At 43.0% G+C, this 24,396-nt stretch overlaps 1 protein-coding gene across 1 annotated transcript in view; it reads left to right on the forward strand.

The window, feature by feature from the left end:
- Positions 1 to 24,396, forward strand: part of VPS36 (vacuolar protein sorting 36 homolog) — a 141,859-nt gene that overhangs the window by 2,562 nt on the left and 114,901 nt on the right. The window contains exon 2 of the mRNA XM_069205463.1: positions 6,607 to 6,675. Within this exon, the coding sequence (XP_069061564.1) occupies positions 6,607 to 6,675 (69 nt within the window). The remainder of the gene's footprint in view (positions 1 to 6,606; positions 6,676 to 24,396) is intronic.

The raw sequence follows: 24,396 nt of genomic DNA on the forward strand, positions 1-24,396 counted from the left end.
AGTGGCTTGGCGGTGGAGCTGCGGGGGCTGGAGATGTTGAACTTTACAATGGAGTGGTCGGTCATGGTGAGTTCGGTGACATGCTGTAATTGACCCTGTTGCTGGCACTGAAGATGGGGTCCAGAGTGTGTCCTGCATTGTGGGTGGGGGTCAGTCATGAGTTGGGTGAGTCAGATGTTATTCATCCCGTCAAGGAGGCTGGTGGTGTGTTGAGGTAGTCAAGCTGGAAATTCATATATCCAAGGGAGTTGTAGTCTTTGGAGTCAATGGCGAGAGGGACAATGAAATCGGGGATGGTGGTGTAGAAGCTGGGATGTGGTCTGTAGACGAGGATGCCTCTGATAGTGTGTTTTTTGTCTGCTTGGAGTTTGAAGTTGAGGCATTGTTCGTATGGTGTCTTCTGTCTCAGTGGTGCAGTGGATGTTTTCTTTGTGAATGGTGATGATCCCTCCTCCGGATTTGTTGGTGCAGCCTTGGTGTGTGATCTTGTATCAGTCTAGTGTTGCTGTGGTGAAGTTTGTAATGGATGCAGGGGTGAGCCAGGTCCCAGTGAGGAAGATTACATTAGGGCGAGGGTGGTGATGGTTGGTTTGCTTGGTGATGGATGGCATCTTGGTTGATGATCTGATGATGCAGGAAAAGGAGCAGTGGATGCAGGAGAAAGGTCCTAACATGGATTCTCTTATTAATACTCCTCTTTAACCTCTTTTCCTTTCATACTTGTCTGTTTTCGTATTTGCTATGGGACCATTTCCTCCTTTAACCCTCTCTTTTCACCGCCATCAACTTCTTACTTACTTACCCTTGCTTCTTTCCTCTTCTTTTATTTTTTCCCTTAGAGTGGTAGTCTGCATCTTTTGTCTGGCTCACGGTAGACCTAGTGGAAAGACTACAGCATCCTAATTTGTTTTTCAACTTTAGTCCCTTATTTTAGTATTTTACTAGTAGTTGTAATATTATCTTTTGATACACGTATTACAGATCTAAGATTTCATCCCAGGTCCAGCATATCTTTTCCACAAATATTGTATTTTTGTGGAAAAGATATGTCATTCAGTCTTTTTCCCCAAATTGTTTTGTCAGCCTAATTTCGCTAGGCTGTCGTTTTTCATTTTGGGGCTAACCGAATACCACAGCTACCACTGCTTACTCTGCATTCTTGGAATACAAATCAATGCCATTTGCTAGAACAGACCCCCTTGATAAGCAATCGGCTCTCTGATTCCATCAAAGATGTTTAATTTGAAATTATACTCTTGTTATCTGATTACGAAGTGTACCAGTTGATGTTCTGCCTAATTCAGTGTCATCCATTAAGTAAATCAAATGCTTGTGTACATAAGATAAATATTGTAACCATCAATACGTTTTTGATTTGTCAGCAGCCCATGCACAAGTCAATAACTCCCTTTCAGTAGTGCTATGGCGTTTTCCAGTTCCTTTAAAGTGAGCGAAACAAAAACAACAGTTATTGACTAAACACTGCTCCCAGACCAACAGCTCTGGCATCAATGCTTGCAGTACTCTCATAACCAGATACAAAGGTTTGTAATGATGGTTCTTGAAAAAGTATGCTTTTTACCATTTCAAAAACATTTTTTTGGTATCATCCATCATACATTTTCCCTTTTTTCTTAATATTTTGTAAAGGTTCTTTAACAAGAGCACAGCATTTAAAAAATCTAGCTTAATCTTCAATTATCAAATAACTTACCTTAGCCGGGCTTTGTTAGTGGGTGAACGCGCCTCAGCAATGGGTTTTATCAGGTCACTGTTCAGCCGCATGCAATCTGCGTAACATAATTGCATAGATAACCTACTGTAGTAGAACAGAATTTGTGCTTACTCTTGCTAGCAGTCATTCCTCTGTTTCACAACTCTCCTCTCACTGTGTCAAGAATTTCAATATGTTTCTCAGTTCAGTTGAGAGAATAGATATATCCTCTTAGGACGCTAACACACTTGGAATTACTTTAAACAGAATGTACATTAATTTCTGAAATGTGCTGGCTGCAGAGACCAACCCAAATGGTAGCCATAAATACTTATGTGCCCCAAAAGGTTTTACAAATGTGGTTAATAATTGTGACTTGAACTCTAAATCTACTTAAAAAATATGCAGCAGGAAAGGCAATTGTGGTGCAAGTATTTCTTGACTTTTCAATAGCCACAATTTTCCTGTTCAGGGAAAGATTAGAACACAAATTTGGCTTGACGTTTTTGCAATAAAATTGCAGAAATTCATTCAGTACAATCTATAGTTCAGGAATTTCCTCCTTGCACATGTCACTCATTAAGTCCTTCAACTCATCCTTTAGACCTACTGGCACATTGCTCATTTTATGTGCCTCTTCAATAGCACCTTACTTTAAAATTATCTTGTGCTCCTGTCCACACAAGCATTCCACTTTGTCAACAACCATGTCCGCATTTCTCTCATATACTGTTAAAAGATATATTCACAAAATCAACAAAATTAAATAAAGTAGTGGTATGTTCCTGCATAACAGTGCCCAGTTTGCTTTGATCTAAACAAACCTCCATCTTTTTTTGTATATATAAACTTGTGTATATCTTTCTGTCCTTTAAATTGTCAATATGCATTAACTAGCCCAATGTCCTTCCTTATTATCTGTGTCAAAGGCTACAGCCTTGACATCTGACCAATGTAAATTATATGTTGACAAAAAATTATTAAATGGTCTGATCAGATATTATGTCACTAGGTGACCATAAGTCAGTCATAATTGTCAGTGATACATTCCCAATACTGGTATCACAATAAGATCCATCCCCGTTAGATAGAAGTCCCCCCTCCTCTAGTTCCTGCATGAAAAACCAAAATGGTTATACCCTATGCTCCCTCTAAATTTAATTTTCCTGTGCGGCAGTGCAGTGTCTGGGTGCTCACTTTTCTGAGCTCTGTGTGTAACTCAGTTGTAACAGGAGGTCATACACTGACGCATCTTTCTGCTCATCTTTCACACTACTCTCATGAACCATACTCTCTGTACTCTTGTGTATTGTAAAGACAATACCCATTTGTAGCATTTGCGGCACTTCTTAATAATTACAGGACCATTATCACGGGTCCTAAATTATTTTTTGATCTGCATCTGTAACATAGTATTTGTGTTAGCCCTGGTCTATTCATCCCTTTCTTATCCTCTCTCCCAGCTTTAACCAGGGCTTTTACACCAGAATAAATACAACATTTTTTATCACAGGACAAAGCCTTGCTGGCCTCCAAAAATCTACTCGCCCGTTCGCTAACTCACTATGCCTTGTAATGTTTTATCAGTAGAGCTATTTTTAGGACCTACTCGCCCCCTCCTGTCGAGTTGACAAAGAACAGGTGTTTTGTTCAGTCAGAAAGTGAAGGAGCAATAAAAAACACCTTTAAATCTTGTTCTTGTCCCATTTGCTCTGTGTTCAGAGACACACATCAAATTCAGTTTGTCTTACAATTCGTTTTCCTTCTAACTACAGAATTCCAGGATGTTGTCAGGTTTTTCCTAACACACAACATTTAAATAGCTAAGTCAACTGTACAAACATTTCAGAATATATTTCAGTAATTGTAAAAGCCCATTGTTTGTACTTCTGTGTCATGACAAAAATATTTTAGTAGGATGAACACGAATCGGAACACTCTACTTGGTGATGTGCATAGAATAAACATGTTTTCTGAAACCTGCTTTTCAAAGATTGTTAATACATTATATAGTTTTATCAGTAAAGCTGCAAGTTAATGGGAAGGTTTTTGGACATTTCTTAGAAATGTTCGGTCTCTTAATGACAGTGTGTGACCACATCATTCTTTAGTAATATATTTATTAAAAGTGAGTGTTTACACATAAACCTAGAAGCACTCTTGCCTTGGTAGCAATAATATTTGTAAACTAAGAGACAAGTCATGGACCACGTGTCCCCTTTATGTGGGCTAGATTGTTTTTATTCATGGAGCAAACGTTTAGTCTGTTTAATCAAACAAAGATGTTTTTTAGTACTGCAGAAATGTTGAGCTCACATATTAGAAGGTACACTCATATGTGAGAATGAAGAATAAGATGATTGTAAGCTAAAATATTTGCCTAGGATCACACAATTTGAGACCCGTTTACAGGTCACATGCATTACAGTTCTCGTTGAGTAGATTATTCAAGTTACTCGACTTGCTTGTTGAGTAATTTTTTTATGATTATTCAAGGCATGCTTTGCAAGCATTACAGGGTTTTGGATGCCCTTTGCAATCGTGTTATCTCTTCAGGAGATGTTTCTCTTGAAATATCAAATGTTTCTACACTTTCTTCAAATTACATCTAACAGCAATTTGACTATGTAAACACTGGTCAATATGATTGTCAAACTTGCAGGAAGCAGCTAAAATTCCACAACAGTTTATCAGTTGATTCTATGTGGCCCTGACATCTTGTTAAAAATTGTGTGTTATAACAATAATGATTAGTTCATCTGAAACCTGCAGATCGAGCCTTGTAATGGCATCCTTGCACTGATCCATTTCTCAAGGTCATTAGCAGACTATCCCAGGCAAATTATTAATACATCAGCCCCTCACAGCCAACATTGTGGTCCCCCTATTTAATGTATTATTTAGCATCTATTCAACACCCTTACCAGCCTGATTAAATCATTCACCCTCACCTGTTATAACTAATCGAACATCATGCAAATCATTTTAAAAAGTGACTTCCCATGAGACATCTACCACTCTAACTTTGGCAACTACCTTTGCGCCATAAATGCAAAGATGTTGGGAAGTCATGCAGAGTTCAACCCTGCAACATCAAGCGATGTAGGAAACCTAGGGGTAACCATGGATTCAGACCTATCCTTCATACTACATGCCAACAAGTCACAAAGCACATTCTACAAAATGAAAATACTAATTTGCTTCTTCCCATATCTTTGATACAGCAAAAGCTACAAGCTGTCCTCACACTTGTAATCTCCAAACTTGATTATGCCGACTGCCTATACCTTTGCACACCCATTTTAATTTTATCCATAATATAGCTAATCCAAAATGCTGCTGCAAGATTCCCTCTTAGCCTTCACTTAAGAGAACACATGACGAGAGTCCCGCAGTCACCCTATTGACTACCCATAGGTAGAATAGCAATGTTCAAGGTACTCTTCATTAGTCACAGATCCTCCCATGGAAAAAGTAAATGAAATTCAAGCAACACAAAGAAAATAGGACACTGTGTTCCAGGCTTGCCCCACAAATCGTTATACCACTTTATTATTAAAAATCCATAGGAGGCAATGTGTTTTCACTACATTCACCAAACTCTTGAACTCGCTACCAGAAAAGATTTGAATCATTCGGGAGCATACAGACTTCAGAAGAGAGGTGAAAACATGGCTATTTCCAAGATAATTACATAAAACAACCCGGGGATAGAATACATTATGATAATCACACCTTGAAGTACAGTAAACTATTTACAGCCTTCAGACAAGGAATCAGCCCAACCGGCAGACAACATTTTTATATTCAGATAAGTTATGAAGGGTTGCCCCTTGGCTACTCTGCATTACAGAGTAATGTAGAGTAATAAATAACCCTTCTGACCCACACTAATAGTAACACTAAGCGGCCAGCAGCCAAATGTATTTCGTAAAAGCCTAATATCTCTCCCTTATACTGCACTTATAGTCACATAAGTCAGATCTGCTACAGGTCTCGTCAATCACTTTGCACAGTACCTGCCATAAACCTGCTATTGCCAAATGATCTGGCATGGAATAACTGAAGATAACTTCCACATTCTGCTGGCCAATCGCAAGACTCTAGTCTAGCCGACCACTGAATGTCCGAACAAGCTACATACTATCATCGCTTCTCAACATCTCACAATGAGAGAAATGGATTAATTTTAGCAAGTTACATTCAGCAGATCTCTCCGCTATCTATCCCTCCCTTCATGCCTTCTTAGGGGCATAAACCTTTAAAAACATATCCCAGAACAGACATTCTAATGGAGTAATAGGCTAAATAGACTGTGATTTACAACACCCTTAACAAAATTGTCAGAAAAGCCAATGCTTGAACAAACACAAGTCGAGCACAAATCAAAAAACGTGGAATTCATGATGTGGTAATTGATTGACATTTTCATAGGCACCTTTTCTTACTTTAATAACATCTGTACTGTTGGCCATTTATCCCCCTTCCTTTATATAATCATCACCCCTTCTGTTGTATTCTATACTTGTATACTCCATCTTGGTAGATGGTGAGGGAAGGAACTGAGGAAGGGAGGACCAAAGGTTGCATGCGAAACAGGGAAGGACCCGGATGCATCTGGGCATGAGCATTGATCTTACCCTAAATGGGAAGAATGTCTCTTGTTCAAGATGGAACCGGAGCATAAGCACTTCGAGGAAGAAGTTGTTATACTAAGCAATGCGTTCTTGGTGTTTCTGCCCATTCCAGGGAGGCCCATTGCAGGTGTTCTTGTTCATGCAAAATGTTTTAATTGGCTCTTTTTAGACCCTTGATGGAACATGTAGTTGCCATTCAATGTGTAATATTGAACTTGTTATTGATTCTGGTTTTCATTTTCAATCTTTTTTCAGGCAAAGTTTGACGCTGGAAATCTACTCCTTACTACTCATAGACTCATTTGGAGGGACCAGAAAAATCATGTATGTATCTGTGATTTAAAAAAGAACAGATGATTGACGGAATGATGAACAATGCAAACATTCACACCCAGTCACAAAGATCTGGGCTTAATCCATTGTTGTTTGGCCCGCCGCCCCAGTTTGGATCTAGTCATATGCAAATTAGTCTTGACCCTGTTCCCCATGGGAACAGTCCATCCCAAACAGCCAAGCCAGGTCCTCACTGGACCGGAAACGAGAATGCTGTGACCGGTTTCGGGATATCACCCTTCGTCACCCACGGGCAACAGAGTCAAGACTGATTTGCATATGGCTGGGTCCAAACTGGGGTGATGTGGTGAGCAAAATAACAATGGATTAAACCCAGATCTGTGACTTGGGGTTAGTGTTTGAAAAGTTTCAACACTACGTCCATCATTTTATTTTGTTTTGTGATGTTGCCTTCTATCTATTATTTCCTCTGCCATAACATAGTAGACCAAATGTTTACAAACATTCATGATCATACATCCCTAGTCACTTAGACATCGTATATGGTTTTGCAATAGTTTGCTGTTTTTTATGATAAAAAAAATAATAATAATTAAATATTTTTAAAGCAAACTAACGAGTACAGAATAAAGACAGTTCTTAAAAGTCATGAACATTCATTATGTGACTGTAACATCAATATGGTCTTATTTCCAGGAAACATGGGTAACAGGAAGCAATAGAATGGGCCGGATGGCAAACATGGAGAGGAGGTTAGGTGGAGTAAGAAAAAGGGAGAAAAGAAAGTGTATCTGTCAAAAGAAAGTACACATAGTACAGTGATGAAAAAGAAGAAAATACAAACACTTATTTAGAAATGAGTATGGATAAGCATCTCAAGGATGATACAAAGTATTAACACGTTAAACAGTGCAAGGATGTGTTATTGAAACAGAACACCAATTCTAACAATATGATAAAGTATGTTTACAACTTCAAGTGTCAATGGCAGGGCAGGTCTGAATGGTGAGGTTGGTGTTGATGATGTCAGGAAACACGTTCCAAATTCAGTGCAATGCAATGGAAAATACAAATTTGGTCCTGCAACCTATACTTCTGTATCCTAACAGTTATTACTTCTGTGGACTCTGTGTAGAAAGTAATAGGTTGTAAAATGACTCGACAGTGCGTATTGAGATTGCATTCTAAAATATTGTTTAGACGGAAACTGATGACTATTTGTAGGAAGCCACCAAAACAGGATTCAAGCCTCCATTGGGGTGACTTCACATGTGAATGCATCCACTTCCCTGGCCCGCTTACCATACTGAAGCAAAAAGAGGGCAGGCCTTGCTCTGTACAGGTCACTATAGATCCAAATGAGGTGCAGGAATGATGGATGATGGTCCGGTGTGTGTCATGCCTCTCCACCCCCTCTACCCCACACAACATTTTTGGGTCTCCACAAACCCTCTGTACTAAAGTGAAATGAAAACGAAGCTCTGAAGTTGCCAACTGCTATATCGCCTGCCTGCTGTGAGTCTGTGCAGAATTGTTGCTGCCAACATTTGACCAGTGGTTTTGCTCAGTTGCCTGGAACTGGTTTTCTGTTTATCGTAATTCTCTGCAGCACAGTGAAATTAACGTTTTTCTTAAAAGACAGGTTTTTCCTAGGCTTTGACCTCTGCTTGTATCACAAATCGTATAGATGAAACACCTACCATGGATATATAATCCTGGCTTTTCATGTATTAACTCTGTTTGAGATTTAAAGTTGTATTGTTTTTTCAGAGTCTGACGGCACCTACAGCACTACCAGAGATAACCAAATAAATCGGATTATTAACAACTTTGTTATAAAACTACCAAGTTTCAGGGTTTCCATGAAAGAAAGGAGGTTGAAAGATTTCTGTAGTATTTTCAGAAAGGGTTTCATGGGGCAGCTTCCTAGACAGTGCATTTTCGACCCCACTCAGTATATGGAGGAGGGGACTAAACCGAGAAGTGTTTACATGGATAGCAGAGAAAATTCGAGGTGGAGAATGAATTTTAGGGCAATGCAAGAGGGAGCCAGGAGCAACATTCTGGATAGCTTTATGGATTATTTATGTGCTATGTTTCTTCAGTGTGGCATAACCTAGCAGAATCGGAGATTTTTATAGTAAGCACTTTTTGATAGGAAAGAGAAACAAGGAAGGAAAGCTAGATAGTGCAGAAAAGAAGACACTTCGTGCAGGGGTTTGTCACTCATGTTGCCCGATGCCAGAGACATGTTGATTTTTGTCAGAGAAAAGTTGACTTACTATCTGTTTTGTGTGATGCACAACTAAACACTGGAATACTGTGGCACTCTAAAGCTCACAACCAAATGTGATTGGCCAGATGTCTCAGAGAGGAATGTAAGTTTTGGCTAAGGGAACTCTGAGCTGTCCTCTGTAAAATATTTCTTCCTGTTGATAAATACAACCCAGAGGTGGGCTCAGGTTTGCCACTGTGCTCCTTTTAGCTTGTGGGAGGGCGGATACATCAACAGCAGCATCAACACCAGCAGTGTGAAGGACAATACAGCTCTAAAATATACACCCCCACCACTGGTAAGAGGCTGAAAGTCTGGGACTTAAGAGGGTCTGTCATGCAAGCCTTTTCGTTGCCCTACCAAAATTCTTTGGTCTGCCGTGGGCTTCTTGTGACTATCCTCATTTTAATTTCTCATTGGACTCCATCTCTGCCCCTCCTGACATTGCCCGAGATATTTGACCCTTCTGGACCACTTATGCCTGCCTATTTGTTGTCTCTTATCCCTTCCATTGTAACTCTCATGTCAGCTATTGGTAGAGTAGGTAACCTTGGAAAGCCTTCATGACCTATTTACAATTACACTGCAGCAATACTTGTGAGGGGGCCTTCGCTTGTTTAGAAGGTGATTGGGAGCTTTCTCCTCTCACCTTGCCCTCTCATGCTTGCCACCCATGCCCCTGCTCGGCACTCATTGATCCTTCCAGGCCTTTCATTTGCTCTCTCACGGCTACTCATTGCTTCCAGCCATGCTTCTGCAGTATGGTCTTGGCCTCTAATGCCAGTGGCTTTATCATGCAAGAGAAGTTTATTTGCAAAGTAATTGGTGCTGCAAGGTAATTGGGAGTGAGCATGGAAGGTGTTCAATAGTAAAATTGTCTTCAAACATTTTTACCTTCTTCATTGCTACTCCCTTCTTGCGTGCCCAACTCAATTTATTTGTGAGACATGACTGACTTCGGCGAGCTACTGTTCATGGAACTCAGTTCAGGTGAGCATTCATTATTCCTAGTCTGTCTGGCTTCATATGGGCAACAGGCCAAGCTCAGCACAATGGGAGACCTGTAAATAAAAAATGTATTATGTTGGTAGGGGGGTGTATTGTATTGTACAATATGGAAGACCTAAAGCTTGCACCCACATCTTGAAACGTAAAGTAATGAGACATTTAAGCTTGACTATTTGTATTTATTACAATGCACCCTAATGCTCCTGATAAGCTGAATTATCAGAACAGGTTGATGGGAACAGAAACACGACAAATACCAGGAGCTACTTTTCTTCATGTGGTCTGGAACGGCCCTTTGATCGCACAGATTTGGGGACAATTAGTAGATCAGTTCCAGAGACTACAAACTTGCAGATACAGAAGCCACCTGAGACCTCTCCACTGGACATATCTCCCTAATTACGAAACCTGAAATGAGTAAAGGATTACTTGGCTGTCACTTCTGTTGCCCAAAAGCTGAAAGGCCTTCAAAAGGGTAAGCACAGACACTTTTAAAGAATGACTTAAAACTGAGGATTGGTTGCACCCCTGCAGTGTTTGCAAAGGAAGGGTGCTGCCGCTGCCTGATGTTGGTGTACCTATGAGGAACCTGTCTCAGCCCCTGAAGCAGAAGCCCTATTCTTGGCCTAGAGGCTGCAACTGCAGAAGACACTCATCCTCCTGAAACAAATTCTAAGGCTACTGCAGCTGAAGACAAGCAACCTTCTGAAATTCGCTTGAGGGCTGCAACTGCTGAAGACAAGCACCTGTCTGATCCTGGCCCGGAGGCCACTGCTTCTGAGAACGAGTGCAGAGCGAGGTCACTGGAGCTAACGCTGAAGGTGCAGGTCCAATAAGTGCACCCACCAGTGCTGCAGAAGTTGCACCTCTGTGAGCAGTCTGAGCAGAATCATGAATGACTGAACTATCACGTGGAGATAAATCATTGGTGAGATCACTAACTGTTGCCACTGTGACCTTTTTTGCCAAAAACTGTTAGAACTGGGCTATGAATTATCCTGTGGGGTAATCACTAGTGAACTGCACGTATGCCTACTCTGAGTCTGTACTGCAGCTACTTCTGTTAAGCCACCGAAGTCATTGAGAGAGCCTCCTACGGTGGGGAAGGGGTACAGTAGTAAGTGTAACACTTGACTAGAAAACAATAGATTATATTGCAAACCTGTAGCAGAGCCCCTATTGAACTGTATAATATTTTGTTTTGCTGTGATATTTAAGTACTGATTATTTTTTTTGTTGCTAAGATATGGTGTGGGATGTTTAGTATGTTATTGTGTCTGTTTGATTGCTGAATTGTGAGGTCTTGCCCCTGTTAACGCATCCCTTTCTGATTATTTTATTCACTCTGGGACTCGTTTTAGGCCAATAAATCTTTTGACTCTGATTGAAGACACCTTAGGACGAGATAAATAATCAATATGTCAATAACGTCATCAATAAGACTCAAGAACCAATATGACCTTTCAGTCATGAATAACCACACCAGTTTAGTACAATTATATGAAGTTTATTCCCTATTGATTACAATTCTACTAGTAAGTTTGTTAATCTGAAAATCAAGAAACACATTAGCATAGTCCTAATATGGCAACTCAAATAGGATTTCAATAAGGCGAGAATCACAAACATTAGAACATAGCACGACGACAACATAGGTTAACCTCAGCAGAGTATCATTAAGGCGCTTATTCAACAAAACATTGAACCAGTCATTTGTCTGTTGCGTCCGTTTAGTGAACCCATTAACTAACCTCGAATTAGCATTGGCATGTTGTGCTTCATGCAAAACAATTTGGTAACTCGAATTTGGAAAAACATCTACCTATGGTCCCTGTCAAAAGAAGCAGTTGGTACCTAGAAAGGAAAGGCAATCAGACAATCACAATTTCATCATCATAAAGTTACCCTCCGTAATGGGTCGGCATACAGATTCTGTCTTCGTCCTCAGGACATCAGTTGATTCGCCATCAGTCAGGGAAACACAGCAAAATGGGTAAAAGGAACACTTCCCTCATAAGGGGGAAAAGTATATCTCGGGCAAGGCAAGGCAAGGCAAGGCAAGGTAAGGATGGTTTGAAGAACCAAACAGCAAAGTCTCTATGTAGAGTGACAAAGTGTCTGGGTCATAACAAGTTCGCAATGGCATCTCTCCTAATGGTTTCTCGTGTCGAAGGTTTTTATCCCTTTTCTGTTGTACAGTCCCCTAATTCTTCATTGGTCAGGGTTGGCACCCCATTATCTCCATCCAATACGTTTGCAATGATTTCATCAAAATTGTCACCCCATAACAGTTCTCACGTAGTTTATTGGTTCTTATGATTGACGTCTCCAGGGGGCAGAATGTCCGGTATGATTTCATACTCTCGTGGTCCTCTCGCATCTTCAGTCAGTAGGTCCATTGTCTGAACCGGTTCAGGCGACCTTGTACCTGATACTAGTCTACAGTGTTGCATTTAGCAACAATGTTTCTCCTAGCAAGTCAAATTTCATGAGAACGGATCTACTACGGTTACATTGATCCTTTAGCTTTGGAAAAATACGAGTACATGTCCTTCAGCAAGCCAGCACACTGCACGTTCGAAAAACACATTTAATATGAAAAACCGGGCAGCTAGGCCTCGACTCATGCCAACTAAAGCCTAATGATTTATTAGCAAAACCTTAACATATAATTCTTATTAGTGTAAAATCATACGTTAAACATCTCATTTTCATTATTATTAGTCAGTGTCCTTAGTCATTGTATACATTGGTGGCCACTCCCCGTGGGCACATTTCAAGTGCACGAATAGTAAAAGTACATTAATACATTTTCTATGCGGCATTATTATGCATTAGTTCGAAAACATTTTATGTTAATATTGAATATAAATGCTACGCTCCCTCACCCCTTACACTACCACCCTAGGAATCCTTTGACTGCTTGCCCTTGCAACTCTGCAACATCAATGCCAAAAGATTGCACTTGGCTCAGTTTTTAAAGCCAAAGTACAACAGACCCCAAGACACCAGTGACAAACCACCTCAACCCCCACATTTGTAGCCTAGTAGCCTCTATCTGTGCTTTGGTTCCCTCCACTGGGTCTGACATATAGGATACAACCGGAGTCACATTTTATTCCAGTGTAATGGTATTTTTGCTCTTGCCTTAACGCTTTTTTTTTTTTTTTTTAGATATCTACAAAAATCAATTGAAACTGTTTATTGTAAAAGGGATATGGCAAGGCAAAGGATCAATAAGAGCATCTGCAGTGAGGCACCTCTAGGCCTGCAGGGCACCGGTCTAACCCCTGCAATTGTCTGGCCTTACATGAATTAAGTTAATGTGCGCTCTGTCAATGAAGATCACAGAAAGCCTTGTTGCATCTCTTCCCTCTTTCAGATTCTGGAAGTCCAGTGTACCTTTAGTCAGACAGCTGTAGCAGCACTTAGTGCAATTACAGCTAGCCATTCTACATATCCTGGTAGCACCCTCCATCAGCTGTGGATTTACTGGAGTCTAAGCCTGCTGATGATGTGCAGTTTCTAAACAAAGTAGAACGAAAATGCATGCGTTGGTCAGGTATGTTTGTCTCTGCAGGGTGCCTCTTCCTCTTTAGTGTGTGTCCATATAAATGTGTATGCATCTTTACAAGGGCGTGTATATGAGTTCTTCTTCACATCTGTCTTATTGTCCTTTCACCATCACAATCTTACTACTTCACTTACAACTTGCATCACTGACTGGCTATATTCTTCTTCTCCATGTACCTTTTCTCTACTCATCACTTTCTAAAGAATTTAGGTCAATAGGCACACAGGTTTTCAAACTTGATGTTGCACAGAGTGTACTGTTAAGATCTGCTGGCTAAGCACATTGCTAGTCAAACTAGAAATGACTGTTAGAGACTCCAAAGAGGGCTTGATAGTAGGATTGCCTGCAGTATTTTGCCCTCTACCTTACCTGTTCCAAGGCGATGCTTCAAAGTAATTTTTGTGTATAGCAAAGCCCACTCTTGCACTCATTCTTCCACTTGCCCTCTTCTCAGAGTCACAGTATGGTTGGGGCTTGATTTTCCAGAAAGCACGTGTCTTCTCTCAACTTCTTGGTAATATCGTTTCGTATAGCTCAACTTTTTTGCTGTGTTCAGAATAACAGTTTAATTGGAACCAATGAACGAGGCTCCCTACTGGTGCCATCTAACTCCAAAATCTGTATACCATAAAAAGGGACTCAGTTACTGTATCTTCATTTTGTCTACTTTAGATGGCTTGATGCTGCCTAGTTTACCTGGAATCAGCCATAAGTAGGTTGGTTCAGTGACTATTCCCAAATTTCAAAGATTTGATGGGCATTTGATTTTTTTTTAGTTTCAAGGAGGACTAAGTGCAAAACGTTTCTTCTTAGATATTGACTTTTATCATTTCCAGCGCCTGGTTATTGGAAGAGGAGAGAATTTTAAATGCTGATCTTATTGCAGAAACCATGAAAATGTATGTTTTAACCGTGGGTGTTGGACTTGAGACAACTGGGCCCATACCTTGTACACTGTTCTTGCCATCACAAATTTGTTGTTCTTAATAACATTTTGACCTCCAGCTGTACCTCAGCACAGCTGACTGAAGGTGTTGATGTGCTTTCTTAAACCAGCTTGTGGATGTTTCAGCATCACTCCAGTGCCAAAATTGCTCCTAGTCTCTATTTCACTCCATCTTCCAACAGGTGAAAGGTGGTGGCTATTTAGGACTATGTTCACATGTACTGGCTTATCATCCTCTCTCCTCTTGAGGCAGTGTTGCTGAACCAGTGATGGTTGTAGTGTGTGGAGCATTGCTAACACCAGGATGAGCGTACAGGTTATACATGTGTAGTGCTCTTAACCCTGAGCTATTATAACTTACAGTCTACCCAGGTTCCCATTGATGTATATTTTTAGATAATGCAGTGCTTGGCAATTTTCACTGAAGCAGAGAATCATTTGGTATCCATTTCAATGTATACTTGTCATGCTGAACTTTGTGTATTGTATCTCTGTGTCTTTTTTTAAATTTTTTATGAAACATTTTATTGGCATTTAGTATTCAGGCAAAAAAAAATAAGGACAAGTCGTCATCCTAAAGTAACCGTATGAAACAAGAGACGGGACTTCCTCTGCTTCCAACATTAGCTTGCAAGCCATAGCGACCACACCCACACTCCCTGTCACCCCCCCGAACCACAAGTAAATTTCAAAACCATCAAGTCACTAAGGGATCGGGATCATCATCATCATCATCATCATCATCATCATCATCATCATCATCATCATCATCATCATCATCATCATCATCATCATCATCATCATCATCATCATCATCATCATCATCATCATCATCATCATCATCATCATCATCATCATCATCATCATCATCATCATCATCATCATCATCATCATCATCATCATCATCATCATCATCATCATCATCATCATCATCATCATCATCATCCTCATCATCATCCTCATCATCATCCTCATCATCATCCTCCTCCTCCTCCTCCTCCTCCTCCTCCTCCTCCTCCTCCTCCTCCTCCTCCTCCTCCTCCTCCTCCTCCTCCTCCTCCTCCTCCTCCTCCTCCTCGGGACAGAGCTCAAGGGTGATCCCTTGGTATTGGGCCCAGTCTCTTCATATTTTGCCATGTTTGTATTGGCAACCTTTAACAGCGAATATTGACTTCTTGAGACTAATACACCTTTCCCGTGCCTTTTTCCAGTCTGTGAACAACAGAGCTTTCATATAATTCCAAGCTCTGGCTATGTCACATTTGGCCACCACCAAACTGAGCCACAAAAGGGGCCCCCCTGTTGCTCTTGAAATCTGTTGTAATGTGTAATAGAACCAATTTGGGATCCCTAGGGAGAACAACCATCTGAGGCATGCCAATCCCCCCAGTCCAGAATGAGTTGAGCAGTCCAGAGCCCCACATTGTGTGGAGGATATCCCCCTGCAGGGCTGAACAACGGAGGCAGAATGATGAGGTGATCAGCCCGAAGTTCTTCAACTGGTGGAGGAACTCCAGCTGTATAAATGGAAACGATGGCCTCCTCCGGCAAACCCAAAGCTTCTGACCAGTCATCATCTATCAAGGGATCTTGATCTTGAGCCCAGGCTTAGTGTAGTCGAAAGGAGTCAGGAGTAGGGATGACGAGAACTTTGTATGAAAGAAAGTTTATGGGTTCCCTATGTCATACCTGTGCCTCCAATGGGCTGTACTCTGGAACATTCTCCAACCTCCAACATAGGGCCAAAGCGCATGTCTGATTTCCAACTAGCAACAAAATTGACTGTGGTGATGATTGTATTTCACCTGTAGCTCAGAAACAGATTTAATGGTGGTCCCCTAGTCAGAAGATCCCCTAGACCAGAGCTCCAATAACCTCCCAGTCTTTAAAGCCCCATAGATCTAAGACCTGCTTGAGCCAATGCCCATTCCACAAGAGGTCTCTTGCGTTAAGCTCCAGTTCAAGCACAGGGCCTTGTGTGTCTCTGTAGATGTCAAACACCACTGACATAGCTGGAAGAAGAGACAAAGGGGGTGATTCCCCCCCTTACAAAACATATGCGATTGGGATTCCCTGCATAGTCTATTTTTCAGAGGCGTGGGCTGGATCCTTTAGTTTGACAAACCTCCATTCATTAAGAATGACTAGATGTGGAGCTCTCTTGTAAATAAGGATGTTTGGTGTGGACACTCCATCCTCAAAGGTGGATTTAACACATTTATTCTTTGCAGTTCTGAGTGGCCATTAATTACAGAGAAACCTCCTCAGTTCAGCCTTGAGATGATAAAAAAAAAAAAAAAAAACTCCAACGATTGTGTATGGGGAAATTGTGGAACTGATATAGTAAGCAGGGGAGCCCAACCGTCTTAAAGATCCCCAACCTGCCCATAAGCGAGAGAGGAAGGGATGATTAAAATTCAAAGTCTTGGGTGAGCCCATCAAGCTGTGGCTGCAAATTTTCATCCCAAGCCTCTTGAGCATCCTCAGTTACATATATACCCCCTGGTACCAGAAGCCCTTTGTGAGTACCTGCAGTTCTGCAGCCCAGGATGCTGCATAGGAGGTCCTTCCAAATGGGTAGATGGAGGACATTGGGACATTATTTCGCAGTCCAGGGTGATCCCCAAAAATCCACAGACTGAAGGGTTCTAAGGCCCGACCATTTTGGATCATCTACATATAGTGCAATCTTATCTGTCACCTGGGCACCCTAATCAAATACCTTTATCTGGGTCAGTCAACCCTCAATAACTCACTAATGGCTCTAGTCATTTGCTAATTTGGTAACAATCTCCCCCCTTAATGTTGCCTTGAGTGCTTCCAAAAACACTCCAGCCGAGTTCACAGACCCACTATTGTTTACTAGATATTGGTCAGTAGCTTTTACTATGTAGTCCTTGCTTGATGGGTCAGTGCAGTAACCATGCGCTGGGGCACCATTTCGCCCCAGCCTCCATGGCCCAAGCCACAAAAGGTTCAACTGGAGAATGATCCTCGAGCTATGATGCACATATCTGCTATTCTAGATGCCTCGGGAGTGTGCAGAAAGAGGTAACTGAGCCAAAAGAGCACTTTATGTGCTTCTCAGAAGTGGGTGTAACATCTCTTCACAGGATGGAAGAAGTGCCAGGCATCCATAAAGTTCATATTCTCAAGGTATTAAGCGAGGCGTGTTGTGGTTGCCCGACTGCAGGGGAGTAGCGTCAGGGAGGATGTTTGGGTAGTTACACCCCCCCTAATAAATGCACTTTCTAGTAAATAGTTGGGTTCAGGGGCTTTCAGTCGAATATGGTGAGGTGTTTGTTGGATTTCACCTGCGATTTTTACATGTACACACAGGCAAAACACACACACGTACACTCCCTCCTTCCTGAAGTTTAAAAAAAAGGTAGGTTATTTTACAACATATTTCGTTTTAAGCACCCCTGACAATCCACACTGCTCTGCCTTTCCACTGACCCTTAAGCTCCCTCATGCTCTGCTTCTCATGCATGTATTTTGTTATGATGTGCCTGAGTGACTGAATATTTAAAGGTCACGCCCCCCCAATCTTAATGACGAAGCTACGCCACTGCCCAACTGCTTTGCTTGCCAGTGGACCTATCCATCAAAAGATCTACAAATCCAATAAGATCACCTCCAAAAACCCAGGGCCCCTGGAAAAATTGCACTCATTTCTTGCTCAAGGTCATAACAAATTCCGTGGACTGCGGGGGAGGAGCATACATGCTAATAAGGGAAAATTGAAACCCTGCATCAGCCCGTAATCACTACATAGCACCCCCATTTATCATGGCAGAGCTTTGTGGTTGTAAATGAGACATGGTTGTGAAGAAGAATGGCTATCCCCTGACATCCCATACACCTGAAAGAAGCCCACACAAGCCCAGAGGGACAGCATTTGTCTGCCAGTTGAGTCTCCTGGAGCAGTGTAGGGCCACCTTTAAGACCGTCCTAGTGATGAGCTGTAGTTGGCCCTGTTAACGTTCTGAGTGGTGAGCCACAGCTGGCCTCACTCACTGGATTAGGGAACAATGGCAAATGTCAAAAACTGGCTTATTGTGGAAGTGTCATGGCAACGTCAAATGTGTACAGAGAGAATTGGACTTAGGGAACCAGAAATAAACTCTAGTATGTTTAAAAAAAAATATGAAAAAAACCTTCCTCTTTGGGCACTTGAACTGCAAACAAGTCCCTGCCATGCAACAATCCCTTCAACCACCCCATAACACAACACATGAACAAAAAAGTTTGTGATCAAACCCCGCTACAATAAAAGCGTTTAGAAAAGGCAAAATCTGCTGTAAGTATAAAAACAATGGGAACACCAAACTGTGTCTTTTAAGGTAGTGCAGCTGCAGTCTCTGTGAGGTCCTCTGCACCTGAAGCTGGGCAGTGATATTTGGGACCACTAGCAGCTGCCTCTGCTGTATAACAACACCATCTATTTTCACGGGCTCCTACGAAGCAACTGCTACCAGGCCCTGGGAGGACCTCACCATCTAAGGAGCCTCCACCCTTAGCCCAACTACGTCTCCGCCTGTCAGGGCGTTCCTCAGTTCAATCCAAGTGCTTTCTGGTGTATCAAAGTAGAGAGTAGAACAATCTTCCAGCGCCCCTTAGAGCCAGTGGGAATCTCGCCAGATTCAGGAAAAACCTGAAATCATGGCTATTCCTGAAATTGTTGGGGGTAGGGGGCTGGAATTGGATATTGTGGGCAGACAGTGGCAAAGCATGATATGTTCAAGTCTCACGTATGGTAACTGGCATGGAATAATAGCGCCAAGATACCTGTCAGGTGAACTTTGTGCTCTAACAAATGGCTGTTACTTATTTAGTCTTGTTCCTGTTGATGGGCCGGGAAAAGGAGCTTGTATTTTATCTGCATGGCCCTCTTTTTTTTGCTTGACTCCCAAAATAGAATGCTGTAGTGGTCTGTGAGGGGCCTTACATGAGATTTTTATGTTTTTGTGAGGCTCGCAGGATGGCATCTCTGTCTGCAGAGTTGAAGATATGGGCAATGAGGGTCCTCATTGGAGCCCCCTCCCTGTTGCTGGGGGCAAAGGATCTATGTGTGCACTACACTAAGAAGCAGACTAATGTCATGCACTGGAACCCACTGTTTCAGCCATGGCATAATGAACGGTGTAGGGGTTGCCTCCCCGGGAAAACCCATGAGCCGGGTAGTAATGCGTCGAGAGCGGACGTTATCATTTTCTGCCAAGCTCTCAAAATCCAAAACTGTCTTCTGAAGGTGCACAGATTTTTTTTTCCTGGAATCCTCAAAGGATGTCCTCCACTTCAGAGATCCGACCTTTAGCCTCTGTGACCCTGTGCACAGTGTTGCATTGATCTTGGTGAATGGGTGGAAAGGTCAAGGCTGAGTTTGTCATTCTTCCTCTACACTGAGGTTCTCAGCTTCTGGATCTCCAGCAGAATGGATGCTGTAGGGTCCAGAGGCGAGCCTGTGAGTGATTGCATTTGTACATTTGTGTCACAATTGGGACCCTGGGTAGGTTTCGTGAATTTTCAAGGTGTCCCTGGGCAGACTGGGATCTGTTTATCTTTTCCCATGAGGGCTATTAGGACATATATGTGGTGCAGTACTAGTAGGTGGCAAAGAGATGTACTCCCTGAAACAGCCAGCCAATAAGCCTAGGCCTGACCATGAACTTAGCACATTCCAGCAACACCAGCTTCAAAGAGTCACTAGGTCACTCAGCAAAGAAACAAAGGGCCAACCCAGAAGACCACCGGATGTGGCAATAGCAGACCACCACAGTTTGCTGGGTGCATCTGCCTGGAACCCCAAGCCAAATCCATCAAAGAGAGTGAGACAGTGCAGCCCAGAGAATCTGGGCTCTGGTGGTATCCCCAGCCTATACACGGTCAGAGGCAATCGCAAAATCCTTATTGATCTCGCTGTACCAGCCTGGGCTATGGAGACAGTTGAACATATGTTGTTAGTGCTCTGGAATTCATAAGGTCAATGTTTCTCGCCTGTCCAGCAGAGTGCCTGCAACAGGCAGCATTGATCTGCACCTTCAGAGGAGAAGGGAGGTACACTTGCAGCCATCAATCAAAGCCCCAGTGCCAGTAATCCACACGGCAGATCCTTGCATCCTGGAACAGCCCATTGGCACAAACTGTAAGTCCAGACAGTGCCCCTCTCTTACCCCAAAGAGTCACATTGGGGATGGGACAGGTCTGTTTCGATAATCTAGGAATTTGAGCATTGGTGATGTGCTGTGGGTGTTCAGACATTCAAGGAGAGCGACCTCCCTCCACTTGAGGGTGGGTGACTGTATCCACTGTCCAAACCACACCTAGAAGAACTGCTGTGTCTCTGCTGGCACTTGTCACTTCTCTTGTATGCTTGCTGAAAAGGTGAGACTACTTGAGTTGTCATTTCTTTGCTACGGGTAATGCCGAGAGGGCCTATGAAATATTCAAGTTGGTAATTTGTATGCTTTTTCCAATTTTGGCTGCTATTAATTAAATGAGTTAATTTGTTTGTCAATGTCACCATAATTCTTTTGCTTCCTGACGGATGTCATGATTGCTTTAGTCTTTTGGTTGATGGTCAACTGGCTCTGCTCGCTGTTTTTGGTGTACCTCCTTCATATCTTTTTGATTAATATTCTCGTCAGTCATATAGTGGAAAATCCCCTATTGGTGCATATTGAATTCTTTTTAGCAGTCTACATCTCACTTTCAAAATGGTTCTAAATTTTCCTTTACAGACTGCATGGTGGTTAGACTTGTGAAGATGTGTTTTCTTTACTGAAAATGGGTATCATTCTATTTTAGTTGATTGTGTCAACTTCAGTAAGTTGCTGTGGGCAAATATGCTGATGAGTGAGACTGAAGAGCAGTACATTGTTGCTTGTGCATCTCAACAATCAGCTAACCTTTCCTGGATCAAGTGGAACACACATTCTTCATGATGCAAATTGGTACAAATGGATTGCCCTTTTTTTTTTTTTTTTGCAGCCAACTTTATTTCTTTTAATAGTATATATCAAAGACATTGAGCACATATCAGTCCAATAAGTAAAAACATCTAAATACACTTGATGATAATAACCCTTTTTCCCACAGTAACAAAGTAATTCCACCCTGGAGGGCAACCCATTATAATCCCACCATTTCCCCCAGATTTTCCCATATTTCTGAGGGCATCCCCGTGATTCATATATCGGCTTTTCTAGTTGGGAGCACCATTCAACCCCAGCTCACCATTTAGACATTGATTGTGCCAGAGGGTGTCTCCACAGTTGAACAATATCTATTTTAGCCACTAGTCATGCAACCCCCACAAAGGTTCGGTCTGCCCTTAGCACACCCAACTCCTCCAAAAGCCCCAGCACTGCCACCTTAAGTCAGCTTAATCGGACGCTCCAGAAACCCAGAAAACTCCCGCCCCAATGCCTTCCAGAAGGCATTCTCAGGCGACATGCAGAAGGTGCGCCTCCAGGTGACCACATCTCGGACAACCAGGAGGCATCGCCCGATACATGCATTGCAGACGCAATGGAGATTGGTATGCCATATGGAAGTAATTGTTCTGTACCATATGTAAGCGTGCGGATATGGCCAGTTCTCTACGTGCAAGGTATGCTTCCCTCCAGGCATCCAGTTCTCCCACCCAGGCTGTCCACCTGTCTTGCAGCATGGCAAGGCCGTCAGGGGCATTAGTAAGCAACGAGCGATAAATCTGAGTAATGGCTCCCTTCCCCAGGTGGCCCATAAGCAGCTTAGCCTCAAGAGGGCTATGATCCGGAAGGGACAAATCAGATGGCAGATGGGCTTGTAGGGTGTGGCGCAGCTGGAGGAAGTGGAAAAACTGGGTATTGACCGGGCATATTGCTCCTTCAGCTGCTGGAAAGACATCAAGCATCATACACGTCCCCCAGGTAGGTAATCCCAATATTGTCCCACTGCCTGAAGCCCACCCCCACCCGAGACACCTGTTGCAACTGCGTGCCCTGCCATAAAGGCATCAGTTTGATAAGGCACCGATCCCACCCTATCAGCCGTAGGGCCGCCCTCCAGCACCGCACCACCACCCACGTGCAGTCAGGGGTGGCCTGTGGAAGTGGACCACCGTACAATAGAACCAATAGGCCATTGAATCCCAGATGGTACATTTCTAGTCGATAAGCCAGGTCATCCCACCTACCAGTGAACCACTCATTGACGGGTACTAATTGGGCCTCTTTATAAGCATTCAACATGTGGGGTACCAGGTATGGGCAGAATTTCTTATAATATTCAGTGGGATACCCATTGGGGCCAGAGGTTTTCCTCGACTGAAGGTCGGAGATGGTGTCATCCACCTCCTCCTCCTCTGTTAAGGGTAGATCTAGCGCTTTAGCCAAAGAGGATAGAATGGAGGGAAGTGGAATATCCCCAAGAATGGGGTTCACTTGTTCCTCTGGAGGCCGGGGGACCCATGTATAAAGATCATTGTAATAGAAGGCAAAGGTCTCGGGCGATCACCAGCAGCTCCTCTTGCACGGAACCTGCCTGATCCCTGATGAGCAGTATCGCCTGGGCTGACACGTTGCAAGTCGCCAACCAGTAGAGCAGCTTCCTGGTTTTATCTGCTAGCTCATACACCTTTTGCGTTGATGCTTGCCAGCATTGTCTAGCCTCCGCCAGTGTGCACCTGAAGAAGCTCCGTGCACATGAGCGCCAGCAGTCTCCCCAGCTCTCCCACATCTGACCGCAGAACCCGACGCTCCACATCCGCTATTCTGCTCTCCAACCAAGTTCTACAATGAGATTGCAGAGTTTCTTGCTGTCTGACATATCCTTTAATGATTCCCCTCAGAGAGGGTTTATCGGCTGCCCAAAAGACCATTGTCGATGACATTGACCCATAATTCTCCCTGAAATAATTTCTTAGTTCTTGGTCTATTAATTCTACACAATCGGGATCTTTCCTGTACCAGGCACTAAAATGCCACATCAGGCGCTGAGTTTGTGAGGGGGTGCCCCATCTCATATGGATGGGGGCGTGTTCAGAGATACAGCAGGCAAGAATCTGGATCGAAGTCAAGGCCAAGAGATTCCCTGCTGGAAGCCTTATACGGTCTATACGTGCTTCTTTGTGATGAGCCACGGATTGGTCTGTGAACGATCTCCGTTGTGGGTGCCATGAACGCCACGCTTTGCAGAGGCCCAGGGAGTCCACTCATGCTGACAAGATGTCGATCCAGACCTCTGGCCAGGATGAGGGTCACCACTTACTACCGTAGTACCCTGTGAGAGGATTGACAGTAGGGTCTGCAGCCTTGCCAGAATGGGACGTAGCATCTGCGGAGGAACATAACCAGAGACCAGGTTGACTTGCTTACCGACCATTTGGCCTTCTATGCCAACATACCTCCCCTGAGTGTCGGCGTGGATCTTGTCTACCGACATTGGCAAGGATTTATGGAGCATGAGGGCTACCCCCATTGAGCCTCTGGAAAATCCAGCATGGTAAACTCGATCGCAGCCAAAACGTCCCAGAAAAGCACACTGGGTACCCGCCAGACCCTAGGATGATATATTTTTATACATCGCAGGACGGCTGATCTCTTAACGCAGTCTAGCAAACCGTTGACATTCCAAGAGAGTATCGTAAGCATGGCGTTGGGTTGTATATGAGTGTTGGGCTCAGCCGGGGCCACTGTGGGTGTGGGCCACCCCAGGAAAACATGATCATCATGTCATCAGATAAGGCACTCACTGTGAACACAGCTAACCTGGAAAACAAACAGTTAAAGCAAACATACCAACATAACGCAACTCCCCATGACCCCCTCTAACACCTGCCACCCCATACTTCTACCCCTGAAGCATCTGTCGCCCTTACCCAATGCATCTTGCAATAAGCAGCAGGCTAAAACAACTCATTTTTGGGGTCCTAGCGGCCAAATCATGCCTTTGATACGGCGA

The sequence above is a fragment of the Pleurodeles waltl genome, chromosome 8 (assembly GCF_031143425.1).
Source record: "Pleurodeles waltl isolate 20211129_DDA chromosome 8, aPleWal1.hap1.20221129, whole genome shotgun sequence".
In the NCBI taxonomy this organism is placed as follows: Eukaryota; Metazoa; Chordata; class Amphibia; order Caudata; family Salamandridae; genus Pleurodeles; species Pleurodeles waltl.